Source organism: Thunnus maccoyii, chromosome 18 (assembly GCF_910596095.1).
Source record: "Thunnus maccoyii chromosome 18, fThuMac1.1, whole genome shotgun sequence".
Taxonomy (NCBI): Eukaryota; Metazoa; Chordata; class Actinopteri; order Scombriformes; family Scombridae; genus Thunnus; species Thunnus maccoyii.
The window spans coordinates 25,307,115-25,328,380 of NC_056550.1; the positions used below are offsets into that span (position 1 = coordinate 25,307,115).

The 21,266-nt window shown below is 40.2% G+C and overlaps 1 protein-coding gene across 1 annotated transcript; it reads left to right on the forward strand.

Annotated features, from left to right (window-relative positions):
• Window positions 1-2,088: 2,088 nt before the first annotated feature.
• On the forward strand, window positions 2,089-20,810 carry LOC121884047 (myosin heavy chain, fast skeletal muscle-like). Its single transcript, XM_042392581.1, has 39 exons — window positions 2,089-2,292; window positions 2,676-2,819; window positions 4,700-4,856; window positions 4,947-4,974; window positions 5,067-5,175; window positions 5,264-5,356; window positions 5,447-5,510; window positions 5,603-5,701; window positions 5,791-5,894; window positions 6,292-6,430; window positions 6,516-6,634; window positions 7,254-7,403; window positions 7,507-7,677; window positions 8,343-8,649; window positions 8,828-8,904; window positions 9,144-9,231; window positions 9,353-9,470; window positions 9,544-9,667; window positions 9,767-9,903; window positions 11,289-11,544; window positions 11,628-11,870; window positions 11,959-12,135; window positions 12,227-12,372; window positions 13,276-13,366; window positions 13,452-13,841; window positions 13,939-14,065; window positions 14,164-14,282; window positions 14,371-14,567; window positions 14,643-14,826; window positions 16,612-16,777; window positions 16,866-16,990; window positions 17,072-17,380; window positions 17,466-17,669; window positions 19,300-19,425; window positions 19,510-19,680; window positions 19,861-19,965; window positions 20,063-20,158; window positions 20,244-20,375; window positions 20,476-20,810. The coding sequence occupies exons 1-39, from the start codon at window positions 2,089-2,091 to the stop codon at window positions 20,494-20,496; spliced, it is 5,817 nt and encodes a 1,938-aa protein (XP_042248515.1). The 3' UTR covers window positions 20,497-20,810.
• The last annotated feature ends 456 nt before the right edge of the window (window positions 20,811-21,266 follow it).

Consider the following 21,266-nt stretch of genomic DNA (forward strand, 5'->3'; position numbering starts at 1 on the left):
TGATACCAATATAAGTGAAACCTAAACCTGCTGGCAAAGCCACTCAGACACTATGTTAAAATCCTGTCCCTTACCTCACCTTGCTGTGACATTACGGTTACATGACTTGATAACCTCCGACGAAAGCTTCACTTGAAATGTCACATGACTAACAATGTACTTCTCACAACGGACTGTTTACTTTGGACGGCTGCCATAGTCTCATTGTTAAAACGAGTGTATCCCACTCAGGCTTTGATGGCCTTTACTTCCGTACCAGCTGCCTGCAATAATCCTCTAAAAGGAATATAATCAATCCTCTTCAAATCCACTTTTAAAGGCTGTCTGCCTTTTCGTCTCCGGGTACTAATCACCTCAGTTTGCTTTATCCACAAAAATAGCACCTTTAAGACCTTTAAAACGCGATGGGTAATCAAAGGGAATATATAGCTTAGTTTTTTTTGAATGTGGACGACATCCTAAGGATAGTAAAAATAACTTGCAGCATCATGTCAAAGCGATTGATCTTTTTTAATTTGCTGGTGGAAATACGCATTGAGGTTGGTTACAATAGAAGAAAACCAAAACAATCACAATGCATTTTGCAGAATTGAAACATAGAATATAAAGTGATTTTAGTCTAAAATGAAAGTATGAAACAAATATCGAAAATATAATTTAAAAAGCAGGAAAGTCCTGAATTCAGCAAATAAAAATTTTTATCTAACAAATTGCATAGTTTATTAATGTGTCCTAAGAAATATTTCTTATATAATGCCTAAAATACAGACAAGTGGGGTGAGATTATTTCACTTATTTCTAATACACATCCGCTTCTTTCTAGATGTTTTTTTGTAGAATCAAGTGTCATTATCTTGTTTTTACTGCAGTTGTCTGTCTTATTATTTGACTTGTTGACATTTAATTATTACACACACACACACACGCTTGTATGAATTTTGCCTGATGAAGATTTCAGAACTGAGACGAGATCAAGTTCAACTTTATTTGTCATTCATGTAGAATAACATGTCATCTGTACAATAAAATGCTTGAGATGAGGCTCGGCACAGTGTCCGCAGACAAAACTAATCACACACAGTAATAATAAGATAAACAATAAAGATAAAAGGTGAAACAAAAGACAAGAAAAACGGCTGCAGATGAGGAATTTAAAAGTTATAAAGAAATATAATATAATATACAGCGTATGAGTAAAAATATTAGATACTATGACTATGGCGTATATCAAAGCAGCAATACAAATAGTGAAAAACAGTGATTGTGCAATGACGGTACACGATTAAAGGAGAGGGAGACTATTTCTGTCTTGTAGCAGCATGGTCATTTAAAGTGATGAGTGTAGTTTGTTGCATATTTCAGGTGTTGCAGTTCAGTAGCCGTCATGTTATTAAAGTATAAAAGTTCAAGTGATGGACAGCGTGCAGGATTCTTTGGTTTCTGATGAGGAGTTTTTGATGCTTTACTACTTTATGGTTTGCATTGAAATTTTGACATTTCACGTCATAGAGAAAACCCATTTACTCGCTCTTGAAAAAATAACCATAAAGGCCAAATATGCGACCAAATGTCTTGTAAAGATGAATGTTTTTTGTAAAAGCAGTTAAAAGCAGCTCTACTTCATAGGATTGTCTGGCAATTTCCATAAATGCTCGTTCATTCGTTTCTCCATTATAAACTTTAATAGCAAAAAATGTTATCGTGCATTTAAGATTGTTCAATAGAGACATGTTATAGTGAAAAAGCTATATATAACTGTGCTGCACCTTTTGCTTAATCCATGATCCATCCTTATCCACCATGAGCAACAGGTTCGTGTAACTCAACCAGTGCATGACCATGTAAAGGAAGAAGGCTGCTTCACACCAAGGACAATGGTGTGATATAAAAAGGGCCTTCAGTATATACAGTAACAGCCACTGTGCAGGATTGTTGTCAAACTTCAGTTATATTCCTCTACAGTACTTCCTGGTAAACACTGGTGCAATCAGTGGGTGAGTATAATGGATTTTTTAGATTAAATTTCAAACATTTTCCACTGTATGAAATGATATAACAGCTTCTTTTTCTTGGATTCAGGAGGAGAAAATGAGCACAGACGGGGAAATGGCGATCTTCGGGGCGGCTGCTCAGTACCTCCGCAAGTCTGAGAAGGAGAGGATGGAGGCTCAGTCTCGGCCGTTTGACAGCAGGACGGCGTGCTTTGTCAGCGATGAGAAAGAGCTGTACGTCAAGGCTGAGATCCAGGACAAGGCAGATGACAAAGTCACTGTCAAGACCATGGATGACAGAGTGGGTGGACTCTGATTCATAGCTTTTATTAGACACTGAACACAGCCGGTGAATATGGCTTTTCTTTAATATCGGATGTCTGACCATGATGTTATTCCAGTGTGATATGGAAGGATTTTACACAGCTTCAGGGTGTCTGTCTGTAAAACCTGCAATAAAGAACCTGCAAAATTTTATTAGTCTGGCTCTCAATAGAGACATTTAGTGTCGCCTGAAGCTCTAAACACTGCTGCGGTCACCAAAAGAGTTCTTATTATGTTTTTAAAGTTCGTAAAGACCATTTAAGTGTCCTTTTGGCCTTTGAATACCCTCATTTGTCTCAACCTTCTGTTTATTTTCTGCCAATGTTTTAATAACACACATTTCTGTTCCTCTTTTCCTAGACTTTAACTGTCAAAGAGGACCAAGTGTTTCCCATGAACCCCCCCAAGTTCGATAAGATCGAGGACATGGTGATGATGACGCACCTACATGAGCCTGCGGTGCTGTTCAACCTCAAGGAGCGCTACGCAGCATGGATGATCTATGTAAGTCTATCACAGAATATGATGCCAGTCAGATAAACACAGTATGGATTCATTTAATGTGTAAGCCAGAACTTAATATTTGGCATTCTTTTAAATATGTGGACAAAAACCTGGTTGTGGGGCGATAATTCCACTTTTTTTCCATTGAAGTTCCATAATGAAATCACAATGAAATGGGTTTAATGAAATCTTTTTAAGTGCTTTAAGAGGTCAATCTTGCCAAAATTGATGTCCCTGTTGCCTCATCAAAGCTAGAAAAACACAATAAATCCACTCAGTTGACCATCAACTGTAGAAAAACATAAATGAAAGTCTCAAACTCAATTCCCAAATCAGGTTTGATGCTTATTACAAATCTTTGTAATATGAACATATACATTGTTTGTACTGAAAATGTATCACTGACATCTCAAGCATACCTTTCAACATTAGGCTTTGAAAATAAGGGAGATTTTTCTGGGACCCAACCTGACTATAATTTTTACATTTTGAAAAGGGTTTCCTCTCTCAGCTCCAGAGATCTAATCAGCAGGTGCCTTTACTGCCGGCCCTGCTGTAATTGTACAGATGGTTGATGTGTTCTTTGTGACGTCTTGGCTAGCGTCTCACCTATTTCGTCAAGGTTAAGTTATTGAGGTCAACTACATTTTCACAGCTTACGAAAACATCACGTTAATCGACTTGTTGTGTGTTAGTGCCTGTATTCAAAGACCTGTAAATCTTTTTATAGCAGGTTTCAATCTTGTGCTTTGACTTTTGTTGGTGGGGATGCCCTTTAGTGTACATTTGGATCTGCATTTTGGACATTTTGCAAACAGATTGTGCTTTTAAAGATATTTACCAGAATGGTAATTCATCTAGATACAGGTGTAAGTCATATTTGACCAGTTTTACCTCCTGCTTTGAATTTGTTCATGTCGCTCCGTCACCTGACGCCTGGGCTGTAGGAGTGTGCCCGAATACAAATACATTATTTGGCAAAGCACAAATAGTGTGTTTTATATGAATATTTGTTTCATACAAATATTTTAAAAATTATTTGTTTTTGGGAAGAAAAAAAAAACAACATGTCAAATGCCAGTTTGCAGGTCGGTCACATCATTACCTCAGTCTCTCTCCTCTATCAGGGGTGGGTCCCAAGAGACTCCATAATCTGTTGTTTCCCTTCTCCTTTCCACAAAGTTAGGTTGTAAAAAATAGGCAATAAATGAAAATTGCAAAGCAAGAATCACCTTTGAAGTTGCACCACACAATACACGGTGTGCTGTCTCTGTGTTATGGGTGTATAAATACTCAAAGGTCTGCAATGAGTCGATGAGTAAAGTTTTAGCTCAGTAGTCAGTGCAGTCGTATAACTATGGTCTGGGAGACTCTAGTTTGAGACCTGGTGTGGGGACCTCCTTCGTAAAGTAGTTTATTCATGAACACTTATTGTAACACTTTAATTTTCTAAAATTACAAGTGTAATAAATATAAAAGCAGGATTTTTAAGCCTCTTTCCACTTTTTATTCGAATACAAATACAAATACAAATACAAATAATTTTGCTGCCTTAACAAATACAGATGCAAATACAAATACTGGGCTCTCTGCACATCCCTACTGGGCTGCCTCTATGTGTTTCTCTTTCCTCCTTCAACTCTTTCTTTCGATCTTGAATCAGTTGCATCTTCTTTACTTTCTCCTTGTTTTTCTTTCAACACCATTACATCCTGCAGTTCTTCCTCACTTCTGTCTCCTCTCCTGATCATGAATGTAAAAAGCTTCCTTTTAAAAGTCTGATCGAGCATTCAGTTAAGGGATGACACAACATGTCAATGATGCTGAATTTCCCCACGTCCTGTGATTTAAAAACGCATGTGACTGTGTTTTCCATGCAGACCTATTCTGGACTCTTCTGTGTCACTGTGAACCCCTACAAATGGCTACCGGTCTACAACCCAGAGGTGGTCCAGGCCTTCAGAGGGAAGAAGAGGATGGAAGTTCCTCCTCACATCTTCGCCCTGTCTGATAACGCCTACCAGTTCATGCTCACCGGTACAGCAGCAGGCCAAAATCACTTCAACTGAATGATCATAATTTACCTTCTACCTCTCTCATGTTACTCTCTTTTCTTTTGTCCTCCAGATCGTGAAAATCAGTCTATACTTATCACGTAAGCAGCACAGATTTTGTACATCTGTGGAAGAAGTTCTGACAGATAAAACAACCAAAAGTTGAAATATGTCTTTTTCTTCTCTTGCTTAGAGGAGAATCAGGTGCAGGAAAGACTGTCAACACGAAACGTGTCATTCAGTACTTTGCGACAATCGCAGTGTCTGCAGACAAGAAGAAGGAGATGAACAGTAAAATGAAGGTTAGGCTGACGCAGGTGTTTGACAGGCAGCCTCTTGTTTATTCTGGAGAGGAGTGGGTGTCAGATTTACAAGTTTGCTCTTCATCAGGGGACTCTGGAGGATCAAATCATCCAGGCCAACCCGCTGCTGGAAGCTTTTGGGAATGCCAAGACTGTGAGGAATGACAACTCTTCCCGCTTTGTGAGTCAGCTCGAAAGACTTCGGTTTGATTTGATGTTCCAGGAATTTGTTCAACACAGAGAGTAAAGATGTCACTTTTTTGTTGAATAGGGTAAATTTATTCGAATACACTTTGGCACGACTGGTAAACTGTCATCTGCAGATATTGAAACATGTAAGTTAATACAGATGTTTTATTGTATATTAACTGAGACAGATTATATATTGCCCCAACAGACATATAATGTTTGCTTTTCTTACACAAAGATCTGCTAGAGAAATCAAGAGTGTCATTTCAGCTGGCAGCTGAGAGGAGTTATCATATTTTTTATCAACTTACCTGCAACAAGAAGCCTGAACTTATTGGTAATCTGATAAATCACTTTTTCATAATTTCATTATTCTCTTTCTCTTTTAATGCACACAGAACTTTAACTTGATTTCTCTCACTTCAGATCTGCTTCTCATCACCACCAACCCCTACGACTTTGCCTTCATCAGTCAAGGGGAAATCAGCGTCAAAAGCATAAACGACGCTGAGGAGTTAATGGCTACAGATGTGAGTGAACTCATGTGGTCTGTTTTCTGTTTTCAGAGAAAAAGCTCTAAAAAGCCACTGTACACTACCTGCTCAGCACCAAACGGCAACAGATGCAGTTAGCTGTAGACTAGCTGGTGAACATAGTGGAGCATTTATCAGCTAAAGAGTCAGATATTTCCCTCAGGAGTTGGTAGAGAGCAATAAACAGAGCTAAAAGAGAGTGAATATTGGACTTAAATTCACCAGGTTGACAGAAACATGACCCCAAATGAATGATAATGTTGCTCCGTAACTGCTGGATGTGGAAATAAGCAACTGTTTGCTAACAAATTAAATATATCAAACTTGTTTCCACTGCCCTTAAGTGGCCAAAATATCTATTAATGCAGATTTAAATCTGACTTTTATGACACAGGAGGCCTTTGATATTCTGGGTTTCACTGCTGATGAGAAAATGTCCATCTACAAGCTGACTGGTGCTGTGATGCATTATGGGAACATGAAGTTCAAGCAGAAACAGCGGGAGGAGCAGGCAGAGCCCGATGGCACTGAAGGTAAGGACCTCCATTAAACTTTATGCTGTCATGAATGTAAAGAAAACAGGTATAAATATAAAACTTTATTTTTCTTTCTGTACAGAAGCTGATAAAGCAGCATATCTGATGGGCCTGAACTCTGCTGATCTGCTGAAAAACCTTTGTTATCCCAGAGTAAAGGTCGGGAATGAGTACGTTACCAAAGGACAAAGTGTTCAGCAGGTAAGACTACTTCAAAAAAATCTTGTCAATACTGATTTCCACATTTCTCCTGCTCATTTATATTGCAATGGCCACATGAATGTATACTGTGCATGCTCTATGTGCAGAACATGCGCACTACAGACTAGCTGAGCTGGATAACTTCTGGTTAGCTCTCTGCTAACTCGAATGGGGATAAAATAATCTAATCATGTGGCTCTTCTAGACTTTCCAAATGTTATCAGACTGAATGGATCAAATTTTGACAGTGAAACGAGTCATTTCATGGTGGTTGTGTGACGCTCAAAACAAATTTATCCACCGTTTTACAGCCGCAACAGTAGCGATGGAGAAGGCTACAGCGGAGCCAATGACGTAAGCTCGTTGAAAGTGTTTTTGTAATAACTCTCGCTGCCAAAAGGGCAAGACAAAAGTCCCACACTGTAGCTTTAACTTGTCAAAGCAGTCTGCCCCCTAAAATTAGGGGACTGTGAATAAAAAGGGCTTCAGTTCCTACCGTTTGGTCTGTCTGTTTGATCCTTCATATTAATGCTCCAGAGTAAAGAACCAACAAAGACTTTCTGACTGCACTGTATGTAGATGAAGAAACTAGTCTGTCCTGAACTTAACCTCTTTCTAGGTTTACAACTCCATTGGTGCACTTGCAAAGTCAGTCTATGAGAAGATGTTTCTGTGGATGGTCATACGAATTAACCAGCAGCTGGACACAAAACAACCCAGACAACACTTCATTGGAGTTCTCGATATTGCTGGTTTTGAAATCTTTGATGTAAGTGTTTTAAATTCTGTGTGTTGGTGTTTTTTTCCACTGGCTCACTGAATACTTATTTGAAAAAGTATATTTTTTCAGTATTTGTTCTGTTTATCTTCAGTATAACAGCATGGAGCAACTCTGCATTAATTTCACCAATGAGAAGCTGCAACAGTTTTTCAACCACCACATGTTTGTACTGGAGCAAGAAGAATACAAAAAGGAAGGGATTGAGTGGGAGTTCATTGACTTTGGTATGGACCTGGCAGCCTGCATTGAGCTCATTGAGAAGGTACTGTGTAATTTTAAGTATTAGCCTAAAAGGAAGTTAAAAGATAAGGCTGGTAATTTTCTATATTTTTCTTATTGTCAAAAAATGTCATGTGCATATATCTGTGCCATAGACCTCAGTTGTTGTCCAAAAACTATTAAAAACACTGTTGCCCTAGTTCCTTCACTATGAAGAGTTTGGGTATGTTTGTTTTTTTTTTTTTTAGAAACGGCTCCAAAGACTAATAACAGTGATCACGTTTTGAGTCTCCAGAGAGTAGTTCTGTGTGTTACATATCAAAGTCAAGAAGCTGTGATTTGTAGCACAACAAACTAATGAAACTCTGTAAACAGAACCGTGTCCCAGACATGCTCAATGAACTACTCTCCAGGGACTGAAAATGTGAACGCTGTTATTAGTCTTTGGAGCCGTTTCTAAACAAACTAATGTGACCACAATATTCGTGGTAAAGGAACATGTCATTCAGTGCAGTGGTGTGGCTCACTGATGTGTTTTTAATAGGTTTTGGGCAACAACGGAGGTCTACTAAGTTGATCAATTCATTGTTGGTTTGGCTCTGCACATGAGATTTGTTAACAATAAGAACAATATAGAAAATCATCAGCCATTCTTTAATTGTTGCAACTGTGATGTTATGAATTAATTAAAAGCGGTTTGTTCTGTAGCCAATGGGGATCTTCTCCATCCTCGAGGAAGAGTGCATGTTCCCAAAATCAACAGACACCTCTTTCAAGAACAAACTGTATGACCAACATCTTGGCAAGAACAGCTGCTTCTTGAAGCCCAAAATAGTGAAAGGCAAGCCTGAGGCTCACTTCACCTTGGTGCACTACGCTGGCACAGTGGACTACAACATCACCGGCTGGCTGGAGAAGAACAAAGACCCGCTGAACGAATCTGTGGTCCAGCTGTACCAGAAGTCTTCAGTCAAAATACTGGCAATGTTTTATGCAAGCTTCTCTGGAACAGATGGTAACTTTACATTTCATAATCATTTATTAGCAGTCCTCATTTCTTGCCAGCAGCATCCTTACTTATCACCCAATTATTGTTAGTTTTTACTGTCATTTGTACTGCATAATTGTGGAAAGCAGAAAAAAAACAGAGTGGTGATGCTAATGAGGGAAAAAAAAAATCATCATCAATGCAGATCCAGCTGCAGGAGGAACCAAGAAAGGATCCAAGAAGAAGGGAGCGTCTTTCCAAACAGTGTCAGCTCTGTTCAGGGTAAAGACATAAAGAGACTTTTTTTCTGACATCACAAAATTTAAAACATTTGAATATTGTTTATCTTTATTAAAATCACCACACTGGAACTAGAAACATAATCTCTTCCTCACAAACTGAATGGAGTTAAAACCTCTTTGTTGTTTTGCTCATTGCTTTTCTGACAAGCAAAAAAAAGAAACAACAAACAAAACTAGAAAACGCTCGACAGACATGTTCACATGTACATTTTCTTACAGGAGAATCTGGGGAAGCTCATGACCAATCTGAGAACCACTCATCCTCACTTTGTGCGGTGCCTGATACCAAATGAGACAAAAACACCAGGTCACTTTTGATAATCCTCTCATAAATTGTACACCGTGATTATATTTCATTGATAATACATTATGAGGTTTATACCATATAAAATGACCTGGATAAAAACAAATTCCTGCCTTCATCACAGGTGTCATGGAAAACCACCTGGTGATCCATCAGCTACGCTGCAACGGTGTGCTGGAGGGCATCCGGATCTGTAGGAAAGGATTTCCAAGCAGACTTTTGTACGGGGACTTCAAGCAGAGGTAAATAAAGCTTTACATGTAAATATTTCATCGTTTTTGATCTCATGTTCAGATCTGTTAATTCCTTTTACAGATACAGGATTCTTAATGCCAGCGCTGTTCCAGAGGGACGGTTTATGGATAACAAGAAAGCTGCAGAGAAACTGTTGGGCTCCATTGATGTGGATCACACGCAGTACAAGTTTGGACACACTAAGGTTTTCATTTGTTTGAGCGCACTGGTGGAGATGCTAGTTGTACTGGAGATATTAAGAGTGAATGTGCATAAAAGACAAATACTTTACCTGTGATTTCAGGTGTTTTTTAAAGCAGGTCTGTTGGGCACTTTGGAGGAAATGAGAGATGAGCGGTTAGCGCAGGTCGTGATGTCCACTCAGGCGCTGTGTCGCGGATACCTCGTCCGGCTGGAGTACCAGAAGATGATGGCCCGAAAGTAAACATTCTTACTGCTATAAAGTTGATATAATATAGTCGATAATAATATGTCAAAGGCAACTAGACCTGCTTTTTAGCCAAGAAATACTGAGGTCCAAATACCACCAGCAGAAACCCACCCACCAAAGTCATTTTTGACAAGCTCCCAACCAAACTCTGAAACATTCTCTGAATATATTAAAGTAAAATCACAAATGTAATATTATATTTATTAATTTAATTGTTTCCATTAATCTCATCTCCCTAGTTTGACAAAATGATCTGAACTCAAGGTTCACTTACTAGCTTTCTGCAGAGCTTTTAAAGGGGACATAACATGCTTTTTGTGATTTTCTGTAATTTATATAGTTATTTATAGTATATAGTTTTTTTTTATAGTTATTTATATACTGTATACTGTAAACAGGTCAAGAATCAACTTTCACACTCAGCTTTAACTCTGTACTGTACATTGTGGTCTGGTTTCAGGTGGAGAACACTAAATTATTTTAATTTATTAAGTTATAATCTCAAAGATTTTCATTTAAATATATATCTATCAAGTCACTATCTATCACCGAGTGAGGTAAGAATATGGTGATTGAGCCTATGGCCCGCTGATGAAAGTTCTTGCATTTGCAGTACTATGATTATTTCAAACCAGGTGTCGGTGGCAACTTTCCCGCCATGCATTCAGATCACAAGCGGTGCATTTAGTGACGCATTTTCCATCAACCAGTGGTTGATCCGCCAGAGAGGGTAGGCTAGCATGACATCACACGATAACACTGTTTGGATCTCTGGGAGAAAAGTCGAGCGAGGTCCAAAAACACACCTGCAATTACTGCTTAACGCCATGTGGTGCCGCCAAAGAGAATGAAACGAGATCTTTGAGATTGACTCTTCAATTAGGGTTTTTTTTTTGCGTAAAAACCATCAAATTTAATAAAAATAATACCAGAATCATAATTTTAAAAACTCAGCATTTATAATATGTGTGTAATTGTAGAATTGAATTTCCTCTTCATGTCATTAAACCCCCAAATTTCCAGAAATATTACCAAGGACATGACCTCAGTGTTCTCAATGGTGGGTGGTGATGCAGCAATAATGTAGCTTTGACAAAAATGAAGACAGATTTGTTGGTCGCATGTTGCCTGAAAGAAAAGAAAAAAACCTTCAGAAATCTGAAACATGGTGGAAAATGTTTGGCAGTAATGTAAAATATATGCAGTTTAGCACTATCTGTTGCCTGATGGAACACCAGAAATCAAGGAGGAGGGGAAGTATGGGAAATCATTTCAATCAGCAGGAATGTTAAAATCTTGCCCATCGCAGTAAGAAAAATAGTGCCATCCAACCTGAATCTTGCAGAATAAACTTACCCTGCGTTTACATTGACAGGGAGGCAATCTACACTATCCAGTATAACTTCCGCTCCTTCATGAATGTCAAACACTGGCCATGGATGAAGCTCTACTTTAAGCTCAAACCTCTCCTGAAGAGTGCTGAGGCTGAGAAGGAAATGGCCCAAATGAAGGTGGATTTCACAAAGCTCAAAGAAGACCTGACTAAATCAGAAAACCGGCGGAGGGAGATTGAAGAGAAAATGGTCTCTATTGTACAAGAGAAGAATGATCTCCTCCTCCAAGTCCAGGCAGTAAGTTAAACCAAAGCATTGATGGGTTAATAAGAGTTTGTATTTTTGGATGTTTAACTGTAATATTGGTGCACAAACTTCAGGAGTCAGATAACCTGCTGGATGCAGAGGAGAGATGTGAAGGACTCATCAAAAGCAAGATCCAACTGGAAGCCAAGCTGAAGGAGGTGACAGAGAGACTGGAAGATGAGGAGGAGGTGAATGCTGAGCTGACCGCCAAGAAGCGAAAACTTGAGGACGAGTGCTCTGAGCTGAAGAGGGACATCGACGACTTAGAGCTCACCTTAGCCAAAGTGGAGAAGGAGAAACACGCTGTAGAAAACAAGGTAATATCATGTGTTTTATGCTGCTTACCATTTCTGTATGATTACGTTTAAAGAGATTTGTCAACACAGCTCTTACTGTTGATTGAAGGTGAAAAACCTGATTGAAGAAGTCATGAGCCAAGATGAGAACATCATCAAACTATCCAAAGAGAAGAAAGCCCTGCAGGAAGCCCATCAGCAAACACTGGATGACCTGCAGTCAGAAGAGGATAAAATCAACGCTCTGACCAAAGCCAAAACCAAATTAGACCAGCAGGTAGATGAGGTGAGTCACTGCACATATAGCTAAAGGTATAAGTATAGTTTTTATGTGCTATTGTTAAGATGCCTGTGATGACAGCGCTTATGATTTTTAGCTGGAAGGTTCGCTGGAACAAGAGAAGAAGATCCGTATGGAACTGGAGAGAGCCAAGAGAAAGCTGGAGGGGGATCTGAAACTTGCTCAAGAGTCCATAATGGATCTGGAAAATGAGAAGCAGCAGCTGGATGAAAAGCTCAAAAAGTAAGTTTCCTCAAAAATGTAATATTTTTAAAATTAAGTTTAATATAGTGTTATTAAACCTACAAATATATATATATATATATATATATATATATATATATATATATATATATATATATATGCACTGAGTATGGGCTGGAAGTCCCAAGGTCACAATGGAAGACACCTCCTAAGGTGGTTGAGAATGACCAAGCCAAGATCCTGTGGGACTTCCAAATCCAGACTGACAAACTGGTGATGGCTAACCAACCGGACATCGTGTTAATTGACAAACAACAGAAGAAGACAGAAGTGATAGATGTAGCAATCCCAAGCGACAGCAACATCAAGAAGAAGGAACACGAGAAGATAGAAAAATACCAAGGGCTGAAAGAGGAGCTAGAAAAGATGTGGGGAGTGAAGGCAACAGTGGTGCCAGTGGTAATCGGAGCACTGGGGGCTGTGACCCACAAACTGGGAGAGTGGCTCCAGCAGATTCCAGGTACAACATCTGAGGTCTCTGTCCAGAAGAGCGCAGTCCTAGGAACAGCTAAGATACTGCGCAGAACCCTAAAACTCCCAGGCCTCTGGTAGAGGACCCGAGCTTGAGGAAGACACACCACCACCCCCCATGGGAGGGGGTTGAGAGGGAGATTTTTTATATATAAATATACATACACCATTGTTTAGATTCTAGCTTTCATTGCTCAGTGAAATTTGAAACTTTCTCCCAGTATCGTGTTTCCGCCATTTTGGAAAGAGCCTTTATACACTGCCTAGTTAAGTACAACTTTCTTTTGATAATGTTTTAGCTTATTATGTCGCACAGGTTCATTTTGACATTCAGATAAAGTTAATTAAAAAACAGCCTTTTCTCTGTTTGATTCAAATAAACATAAGGCTTCACCTCACTTAATTTTACAGGAAAGACTTTGAGCTGTCGCAGCTACAGACGAAGATAGAGGACGAACAGGCGCTCGGAGCACAGCTACAGAAGAAAATAAAAGAGCTGCAGGTGAAGAATTCACTCTCTGGCTTGGGTGTGAGGTGATATTACAAAGCTACATCAAGATCACATCATCGCAATCTCTTGTCTGCAGGCCAGAATCGAGGAGTCCGAGGAGGAAATTGAAGCTGAGCGCTCAACCCGAGCCAAAGTAGAGAAGCAGAGGTGTGATCTGTCGAGGGAGCTGGAGGAGATCACCGAGAGGCTCGAGGAGGCCGGAGGAGCCACCGCCGCTCAGGTAGAGATAAGCAAAAAGCGGGAAGCTGAGTTCCTCAAACTGCGCAGAGAGCTGGAGGAGTGTTCGCTGCAGCAGGACGCCACCTCCGCCGCTCTGCGCAAGAAACATGCAGACAGCGTGGCTGAACTGGGAGAACAGCTCGATAACATCCAGAGGGTCAGACAGAAACTGGAGAAGGAGAAGAACGAGTTGAGGCTGGAAATGGATGACTTATCAAGCAACATGGAGACTATGGCCAAAGCAAAGGTTAGTTGTAAAATGTTTGATGTTCAGTTCCACGTCCTGTAAGACGTGTGCTGCAATAGATGAGATGCAATAAATATTTTCTTTCTCAAATTTAAAGGTTAATTTAGAGAAAATGTGCCGTTCACTTGAAGATCAACTAAACGAGGTAAAAACCAAAGAGGAAGAGCATCACAGACTCATAAACGACCTTTCAAGCCAGAAAGCTCGGCTGCAGACGGAAAATGGTGAGAAATATTTTAGCATATCTGAGCAATAAAGCTAGTAGTCACATACAGACACAGACAAGTTGGCTCTAATCGTTTTTATTACATTTATCATCCAGCTGAAATGTCTCGCCAGCTTGAGGAAAAAGACTCCTTAATGTCACAGCTAACTCGGGGGAAACAAGCTTATATTCAGCAGATTGAGGAACTGAAAAGACTTCATGAGGAGGAGGTGAAGGTAAGGTCTGACTAAAGAGACGAGCACGAAGTTTTAAAGTTTAAAGACGTAGCTAAGTGTTTGTGCTGTTTCTGTCGTTTCTTTGAAGGCAAAAAATGCTCTGGCTCACGGTTTGCAGTCATCTCGACATGACTGTGAGCTGCTAAGAGAGCAGTACGAGGAGGAACAGGAGGCCAAAGCTGAGCTGCACCGCTGCCTGTCCAAGGCGAACAGCGAGGTGGCTCAGTGGAGAACCAAATACGAGACCGACGCCATCCAGCGCACCGAGGAGCTCGAGGAGGCGAAGTAAGAACAAACACCACAGTCAGTTCAACACAAAACGGGCTCCCATGTGATGTCACAGTATCTGTTCTCCTACAGGAAGAAGCTGGCGTTACGTCTGCAGGATGCAGAAGAAGCTGTGGAGGCCATTAACTCCAAATGTTCTTCTCTTGAGAAGACGAAGCAGCGGCTGCAGGGAGAGGTGGAGGACTTAATGTTGGACGTTGAGCGGTCCAATTCTGCTGCTGCCGCCTTGGACAAGAAGCAGAGAAATTTTGACAAGGTTTTACTCTTGAGACTTCATATAATTTAATAATTTGAACAAGTGAGTGCTGTAAAGTGCAGCATCTTAGCATACTTAAGTACTTTACACCTGGGGCAGATATACAGGAGTATTTCTACTGAAAGTTGTTGGTGACTCATGGAACACAGCCCAACTTTTTACCAACTTTTTTGTGAGTTGTGAACAGATGCTTCCCATTGAAAAGTTTAGGAAAGTGGCTTTGAGCTGCACTTGATCAGCGGTGGGGAAGTTTACCAGATCTCTTGTAAAACCTAAACATACTGTTTGAATACACTTCAGATACATCAAATCTCACATTTGCATGTCTCGTCCAAGTAAAGATGTGGTTACATGACATTTCCATTCAACAAATATATTTCCCATTCACTTCTATTGAAGCCCGTCTGACGGACAAATTCAAGTGTTCACTTTTGTTCAACTTTGACCAGACAGATGTGCACCGTTGGCCAATAGAACCAAATAAAACACTGCTGCACTGTGTTTGGAAATGGAGATATTCTTTCTCTACAAATGTGACATCACATCCTTTTTCAGGGCTGAGTGCAGGGAAATTTCGGACAACAAAAAAGTAATGTGATCATACCATGGATGTATTATAAGAGCTGGATACCGGACTAAAAATGACGCCCATTCAGTCCTAGAGGAATTTCTCGCCTGGCGCATACATCAAAAAAAGTTTCTAGCTTCCGGGTTTGCTTCCGCATTGTGCGGCCCACTGAATATGCCCAGTAGTGTTTCCCCCGCTGGCCCCGTCTGGAGTTCCCGCTCGGCCCATAGACATTGTGATGATGTCATGGATTTTTAAAGTTTTACAAACATAAAACCTCCATGGATCAAAAGTTCATAATAGAAAGAGTCATAATTGACATTGTTTGCAGTTCCTGTCAACAGTTTTACAGGCGTCTTTTTTACAGTGGTGGTCTATGGGGAAAATCCTTTTTGGGCCACAGGGGGATTTTTCGCTGCAATACCGCGAGTGGCCACCCCTTCCACTGGCGCCCTATCCAGCTCTTATTATACATCCATGGATCATACTTTTGGTTTTCAAATGTGGTGTTTTCTTTGCCTCATTCTGGTGTGCCGGGCCGTGTTGAGCTTATTACTGCCCCTCTGAGGCTGGAGAGAAGAAAACACTTGTACTTTACTGATGATAAGGACCGCCATCGTAGTGGGTATTATTTTTCCCATCTGCCGCCAGGGCTAAACATCTGCCCATTCCAAACTCAAAAATAAACTTGGGCAAGCTGCTCAAAGGTGACATTTATGAGTTATCAGAAGGAAAAAAAGACTTCAAGAATGAGGAATAATTGGCTGGTTTCACATGACAGTCACAGCAGCAACCTGCAAGGTGAATATTTTGTGAATAAATTTACAATTAATTTTAATTTTACAATTTTACACGAAGCCACCAAAACCACTAAGTTCTTTATCATAACAGGGAATAAAAGCATTACTGCTGCTCTTCCCTGGTGCAACATTGCTTGAAAAACCATGACAGAACTAAAAAGTTCAGGTTATCACGCACTGAATTGCTTTTTCAGAGTATAACAGGTACCCAAGAACAAAGTAGGGGCTACAGATTTTGTATGTTCATGATTATTTAACACAGTTAATTTGCTCAACACCAAATAGTCTACTGATGACTGGCTGTTTATCTCTGTTGTAGAATAAATTAACAAAGTTTGACCCGACTTCTCTCTGAAATAATCCTGAGCAAGTCACATCTTTGGCTTAAACATTCAACTGTAAAATGTCTGCCTTTAGGTTTTGGCCGAGTGGAAGCAGAAATACGAGGAAGGTCAGGCAGAACTGGAGTCTGCTCTGAAAGAAGTGCGTTCTTTGGGCACTGAGAACTTCAAGATGAAGAACGCCTTCGAAGAATGTCTGGAACAAGTGGAGACGCTCAAACGGGAAAATAAAAACCTCCAACGTATGTTTGCATCTGATAAGAAATGTTAGGAAATGTCTTTTACATGAAGGGAAACGATAGAAACGTATCACATCTCCTTTTGTTCCAGAGGAAATAATGGATCTCACTGAGCAGTTAGGTGAAACGGGCAAAACGATCCACGAGCTCGAGAAATCAAAGAAACAGACTGAACAGGAGAAGCTGGATGCCCAGAGTGCTCTGGAAGAGGCGGAGGTAAAGAGTAGAAAACAAATCATATTTATACATACTCTTCCTTCTCTGATCATTATGACTGCATGCCACCTCTGTACTCAGGCCTCCATGGAGCACGAGGAGTCCAAGATCCTGCGAGTGCAGCTGGAGCTGAACCAGGTGAAGTCCGAGGTGGACAAGAAGATAGCCGAGAAGGACGAAGAGATCGAACAGCTAAAGAGAAACAGCCAGCGAATCATCGACACAATGCAAAGCAATTTGGACACCGAGGTCCGGAGCAGGAACGATGCCCTGAGAGTCAAGAAGAAGATGGAGGGAGACCTCAACGAGATGGAGATTCAGCTGAGCCATGCTAACAGGCAGGCAGCTGAGGCTCAGAAACAACTGAGAAACATACAAGTTCAGCTGAAGGTGAGCCTTGTAAGAGAAGAACATCTAAAGACCGACTGAATTTGCTTTGGGGACATAAAGATCTGATTTTATTTTACTATTTCAGGAGGTTCAGATTCATCTGGAGGACGTCCTGAGAAACAACGATGACATGAAAGAGCAGGTCAGCATGTCTGAGCGCAGAAGCAACCTCATACAGGCTGAAATGGAGGAAATCAGAGCCGCTGTGGAACAAACTGAGAGGAGCCGCAAGTTAGCAGAACAGGAGCTGCTGGACGCCAGCGAGAGAGTGCAGCTGCTTCACTCACAGGTTCAAATCATCAGTTTTTAAAAGTAGCCTCATAGACGGCCTCTCTCAACTATGAGTTTTTGCTACAAACTGAAAACATAAAGCACGACTACATACATATGCATCTCCAAACTGTCAAAGCTTGTTGTTAGGTGTTAAATTATGCATGATTTCACATCTAAATGGTCTGTTTCAGTGGTTTTGAAAGTTTGGACTTTCATAGTTGATATAAAAAAATGGCTGTATAAAAATATGGACGTAGTTACCGTGATGTCACCCGTTGGTTTCCGAAGAGCGGTTTTGAAGCTCAAAGCGAGCCGCTCCAGCTGTCGCCATCTTGGCAGTACGTGACTCTGTCTAACTCCCAGCCAATCAAAAATGGGCAAAGAGGTGGGCCGAATGGCTGAAACAAGCCACCTAGCGGCTGGCGGACCTGTCACTCAAAGCAGCCATGTCCTTCATTATGCAGAACTTTACGGCTTAATAAAACTTAAACAGGTGAGTTATAAAAAAAATTCACCCCCCGTACAGTTGTCATGAAAGGGGAAATTAGCTACAGAGACCAAAACTGTTTTTTGTACCAGACTGTAAACATGTTTATTTCTGCTGTAAAGTTGGGCATTTTAACATGGGGGTCTATGGGGATTGACTCGCTTTTGGAGCCTCAAGTGGCCATTCAAGGAACTGCTTTTGGCACTTCTGCATTGGCTTCATTTTTCAGCCCCAGAGGTTGCCGTTTATGTAAATCCCACCAGGAGAGGCATTAAAACCATGGTGTCACTGTGCTGTTTGAACATCGCATGCTGCTGAGATTAAGTCCGACCAGAAATTAAATTTGAATGTGTGAATGCTAACACTGATTTAATTCCACACCATTAACCGACTCAACCAGAACAGATTTGTCTTTCTCAAACACAGATACTGTAGGTATCTGTAGTCAAAAAGAAACAGTGTGTTGATGCCAACTGAACTTTCAATCAGCTATAATTTATCGTGTGTGAATGACAGATAAAGTCTCCAAGTGCAACACAGAACATGTATAATATATATATATATATATAATATTCACCTTCAAATGAGTATTAAAATAAGCTTTAACTCTTTTAGCCCCTTTTAACCATAATGTGAAACATGACATCTGTGCTCAGATACAACCCCCTAAACAGTTATAAATCTTTTCTTTCTTCAATCAATTAAAAATAAATAAAGAAAACATATAGCCCTGTGTTTCCACTGCTCCCCAATAAAGAATCCTGAAAAACTGGCTCATGTTTGAACCTAATTGTTGACCCCTGGTCCATTTTTTGCCATACTTACTGTTATATGTATTAATTGTGACCTGCCTAAGGGACTGCAAATGAAAATTAGCTATAAGCTAACTCTGGTACAGTACATCAAATGGTATCATTTATGTTTAACACTGTACATGGTCCCAATAAATACATAAATAATAATAAATAAATAAAATCTAAAGCAAAAGACCAATCAAGCAGGTGGTGCTGTGACCCACTTAGGTACAAGTGTCCAGTTTGTCTGAATGAAGGCGCGAACTGTGAATCATCTGTACAGCCTACTTGAAATGCCTGCAGCTAATTTCTCACATACATACATCATAGTGCTGTAATATTATACTGTATTGCATTTCTTACAGAACACCAGCCTGCTCAATAGTCGTAAAAAGATGGAGGCTGATCTGTCTCAGGTTCAGGGTGAGATGGATGAAAGCGTCCAAGCCGCCAGGAACGCTGAAGAGAAAGCCAGGAAGGCGATCACTGATGTAAGTCTGTGTAAGTGGGATTTTTATTTTTTTCATCTGGGAAAAAAAAGGCAGCAATCTTATAACCATTTGTGTATTTTCTAGTCTGCCATGATGGCTGAAGAGCTGAAGAAAGAGCAGGACACCAGTGCTCACCTGGAGAGGATGAAGAAGAACCTGGAGATGACGGTGAAAGACCTGCAGCAGCGTCTCGATGAGGCCGAGAACCTGGCCATGAAGGGCGGAAAGAAGCAGCTCCAAAAACTGGAAGCAAGGGTAAAAAAACCCATTTATTTCAGGTAGAGGAGCTCCTGAAAGTGTGTAATCATGTAAAATGTTACAATCACTGCTGAAAAATCACACGCAAGGATGAGCAGAGTTTGTTTAAACTTCACAATCAGTTAAAGAGATGTTGTCAACTCTGTGTTTTCCAAGATTATAATTTCTCTTTTGCAGGTGCGAGAGCTGGAAAATGAACTCGAAGCGGAACAAAGACACGGCTCAGATGCTGTGAAAGGGGTACGCAAACTTGAGCGCAGGATTAAGGAGCTCACCTATCAGGTAAACTTCATTCTTTCTTATGCAAAGACTTGACATTTTGGTCAATAAATGTGGACATTTTGAGGGGAGTATTTGTTTTCTTTTATCAAAAAAACAGTCTGATGAGGACAAGAAAAACATGATGAGACTGCAGGAGCTTGCAGACAAACTCCAACTGAAGGTCAAAGTGTACAAGAGGCAGGCCGAAGAAGCTGTGAGTGACTTTTTTTTCTGTGGACTCTCACTCTGAAATATTATTCAAGAGTTTTTTTATTAATCAGTCACTCGGTACCCTACAGGAAGAGCAAGCCAACACTCATTTGACGAAGCTGAGGAAGGTGCAGCACGAGCTGGAGGAGGCTGAGGAGCGCGCTGACATCGCCGAGTCCCAGATCAATAAGATGAAAGTCAAGAGTCGTGACATGGGCAAGGTGAGTCAGCCAGCGTCAGGTAACAAACAGGCATCTTATTAATACTTTCACAGGAGGGAAACTTCTAACAGATAATCTGTCTCATCTACTCATTTACCAGACAAAAGACAGCGGAGAATAATCATCAGCTGCCACGTAGAAGATAAAGTCTGCTGTGTTTCTGAAGAGTGAACTATTGTAGTTTGCAACATACTCTTAACCAAATATGTATTTATTTCTTCATTTAAAGCCATAGTGTGTATTCTTTCTTATGTGATTAAGTTTTGTTTGTAGATTAATAAAACCATCCTAACGATAACTGATTCATCTCTGTCTGCCAAAGTGTATTTTTTAACAGAAGCCAAAAAAATATTTTGAAATTCTACACACAGTGACTTTAAATATGAAGTAAAAGGATGATCAGCATTAATTGCTTGAATTTCTTTTATTTTGTAGTAGTGGATGTATGTTGCCTTAATTGCAATAAAATCTAAAAAAAAAAAAAAGCTGCTTGATTTACTTTATTAATCTAGAGAGTAGGGTGGTGCCTGAATGCAAAGCACAAATAGTGGGTTGTTTTTTTTTTTTTTTTACGAATATTTGTTTCATACAAATATTTTAAAAATTATTTGTTTTTGGGAAGAAAAAAAACCACGTCAAATACCAGCGCGCAGGTCGTTTACATCGCTCTCTCAGTTTCTCTCCTCTGCTCCGTCTAACAGCAGGTCTCAACGAGGGGAGTCACATCCACCCGCTACATGACGCACATTTCATAATTTGGACATCACTCCTGGAGTTGGGGGTGGGGTCAGTAGTTCAGATAAATCTGAGCTGCTGACACAAATGAAGTGCTCCCAAGGGAACACTTCATGAAAACTTTTTTCTAAAATTAAAAGTATTATAAAAACAAAA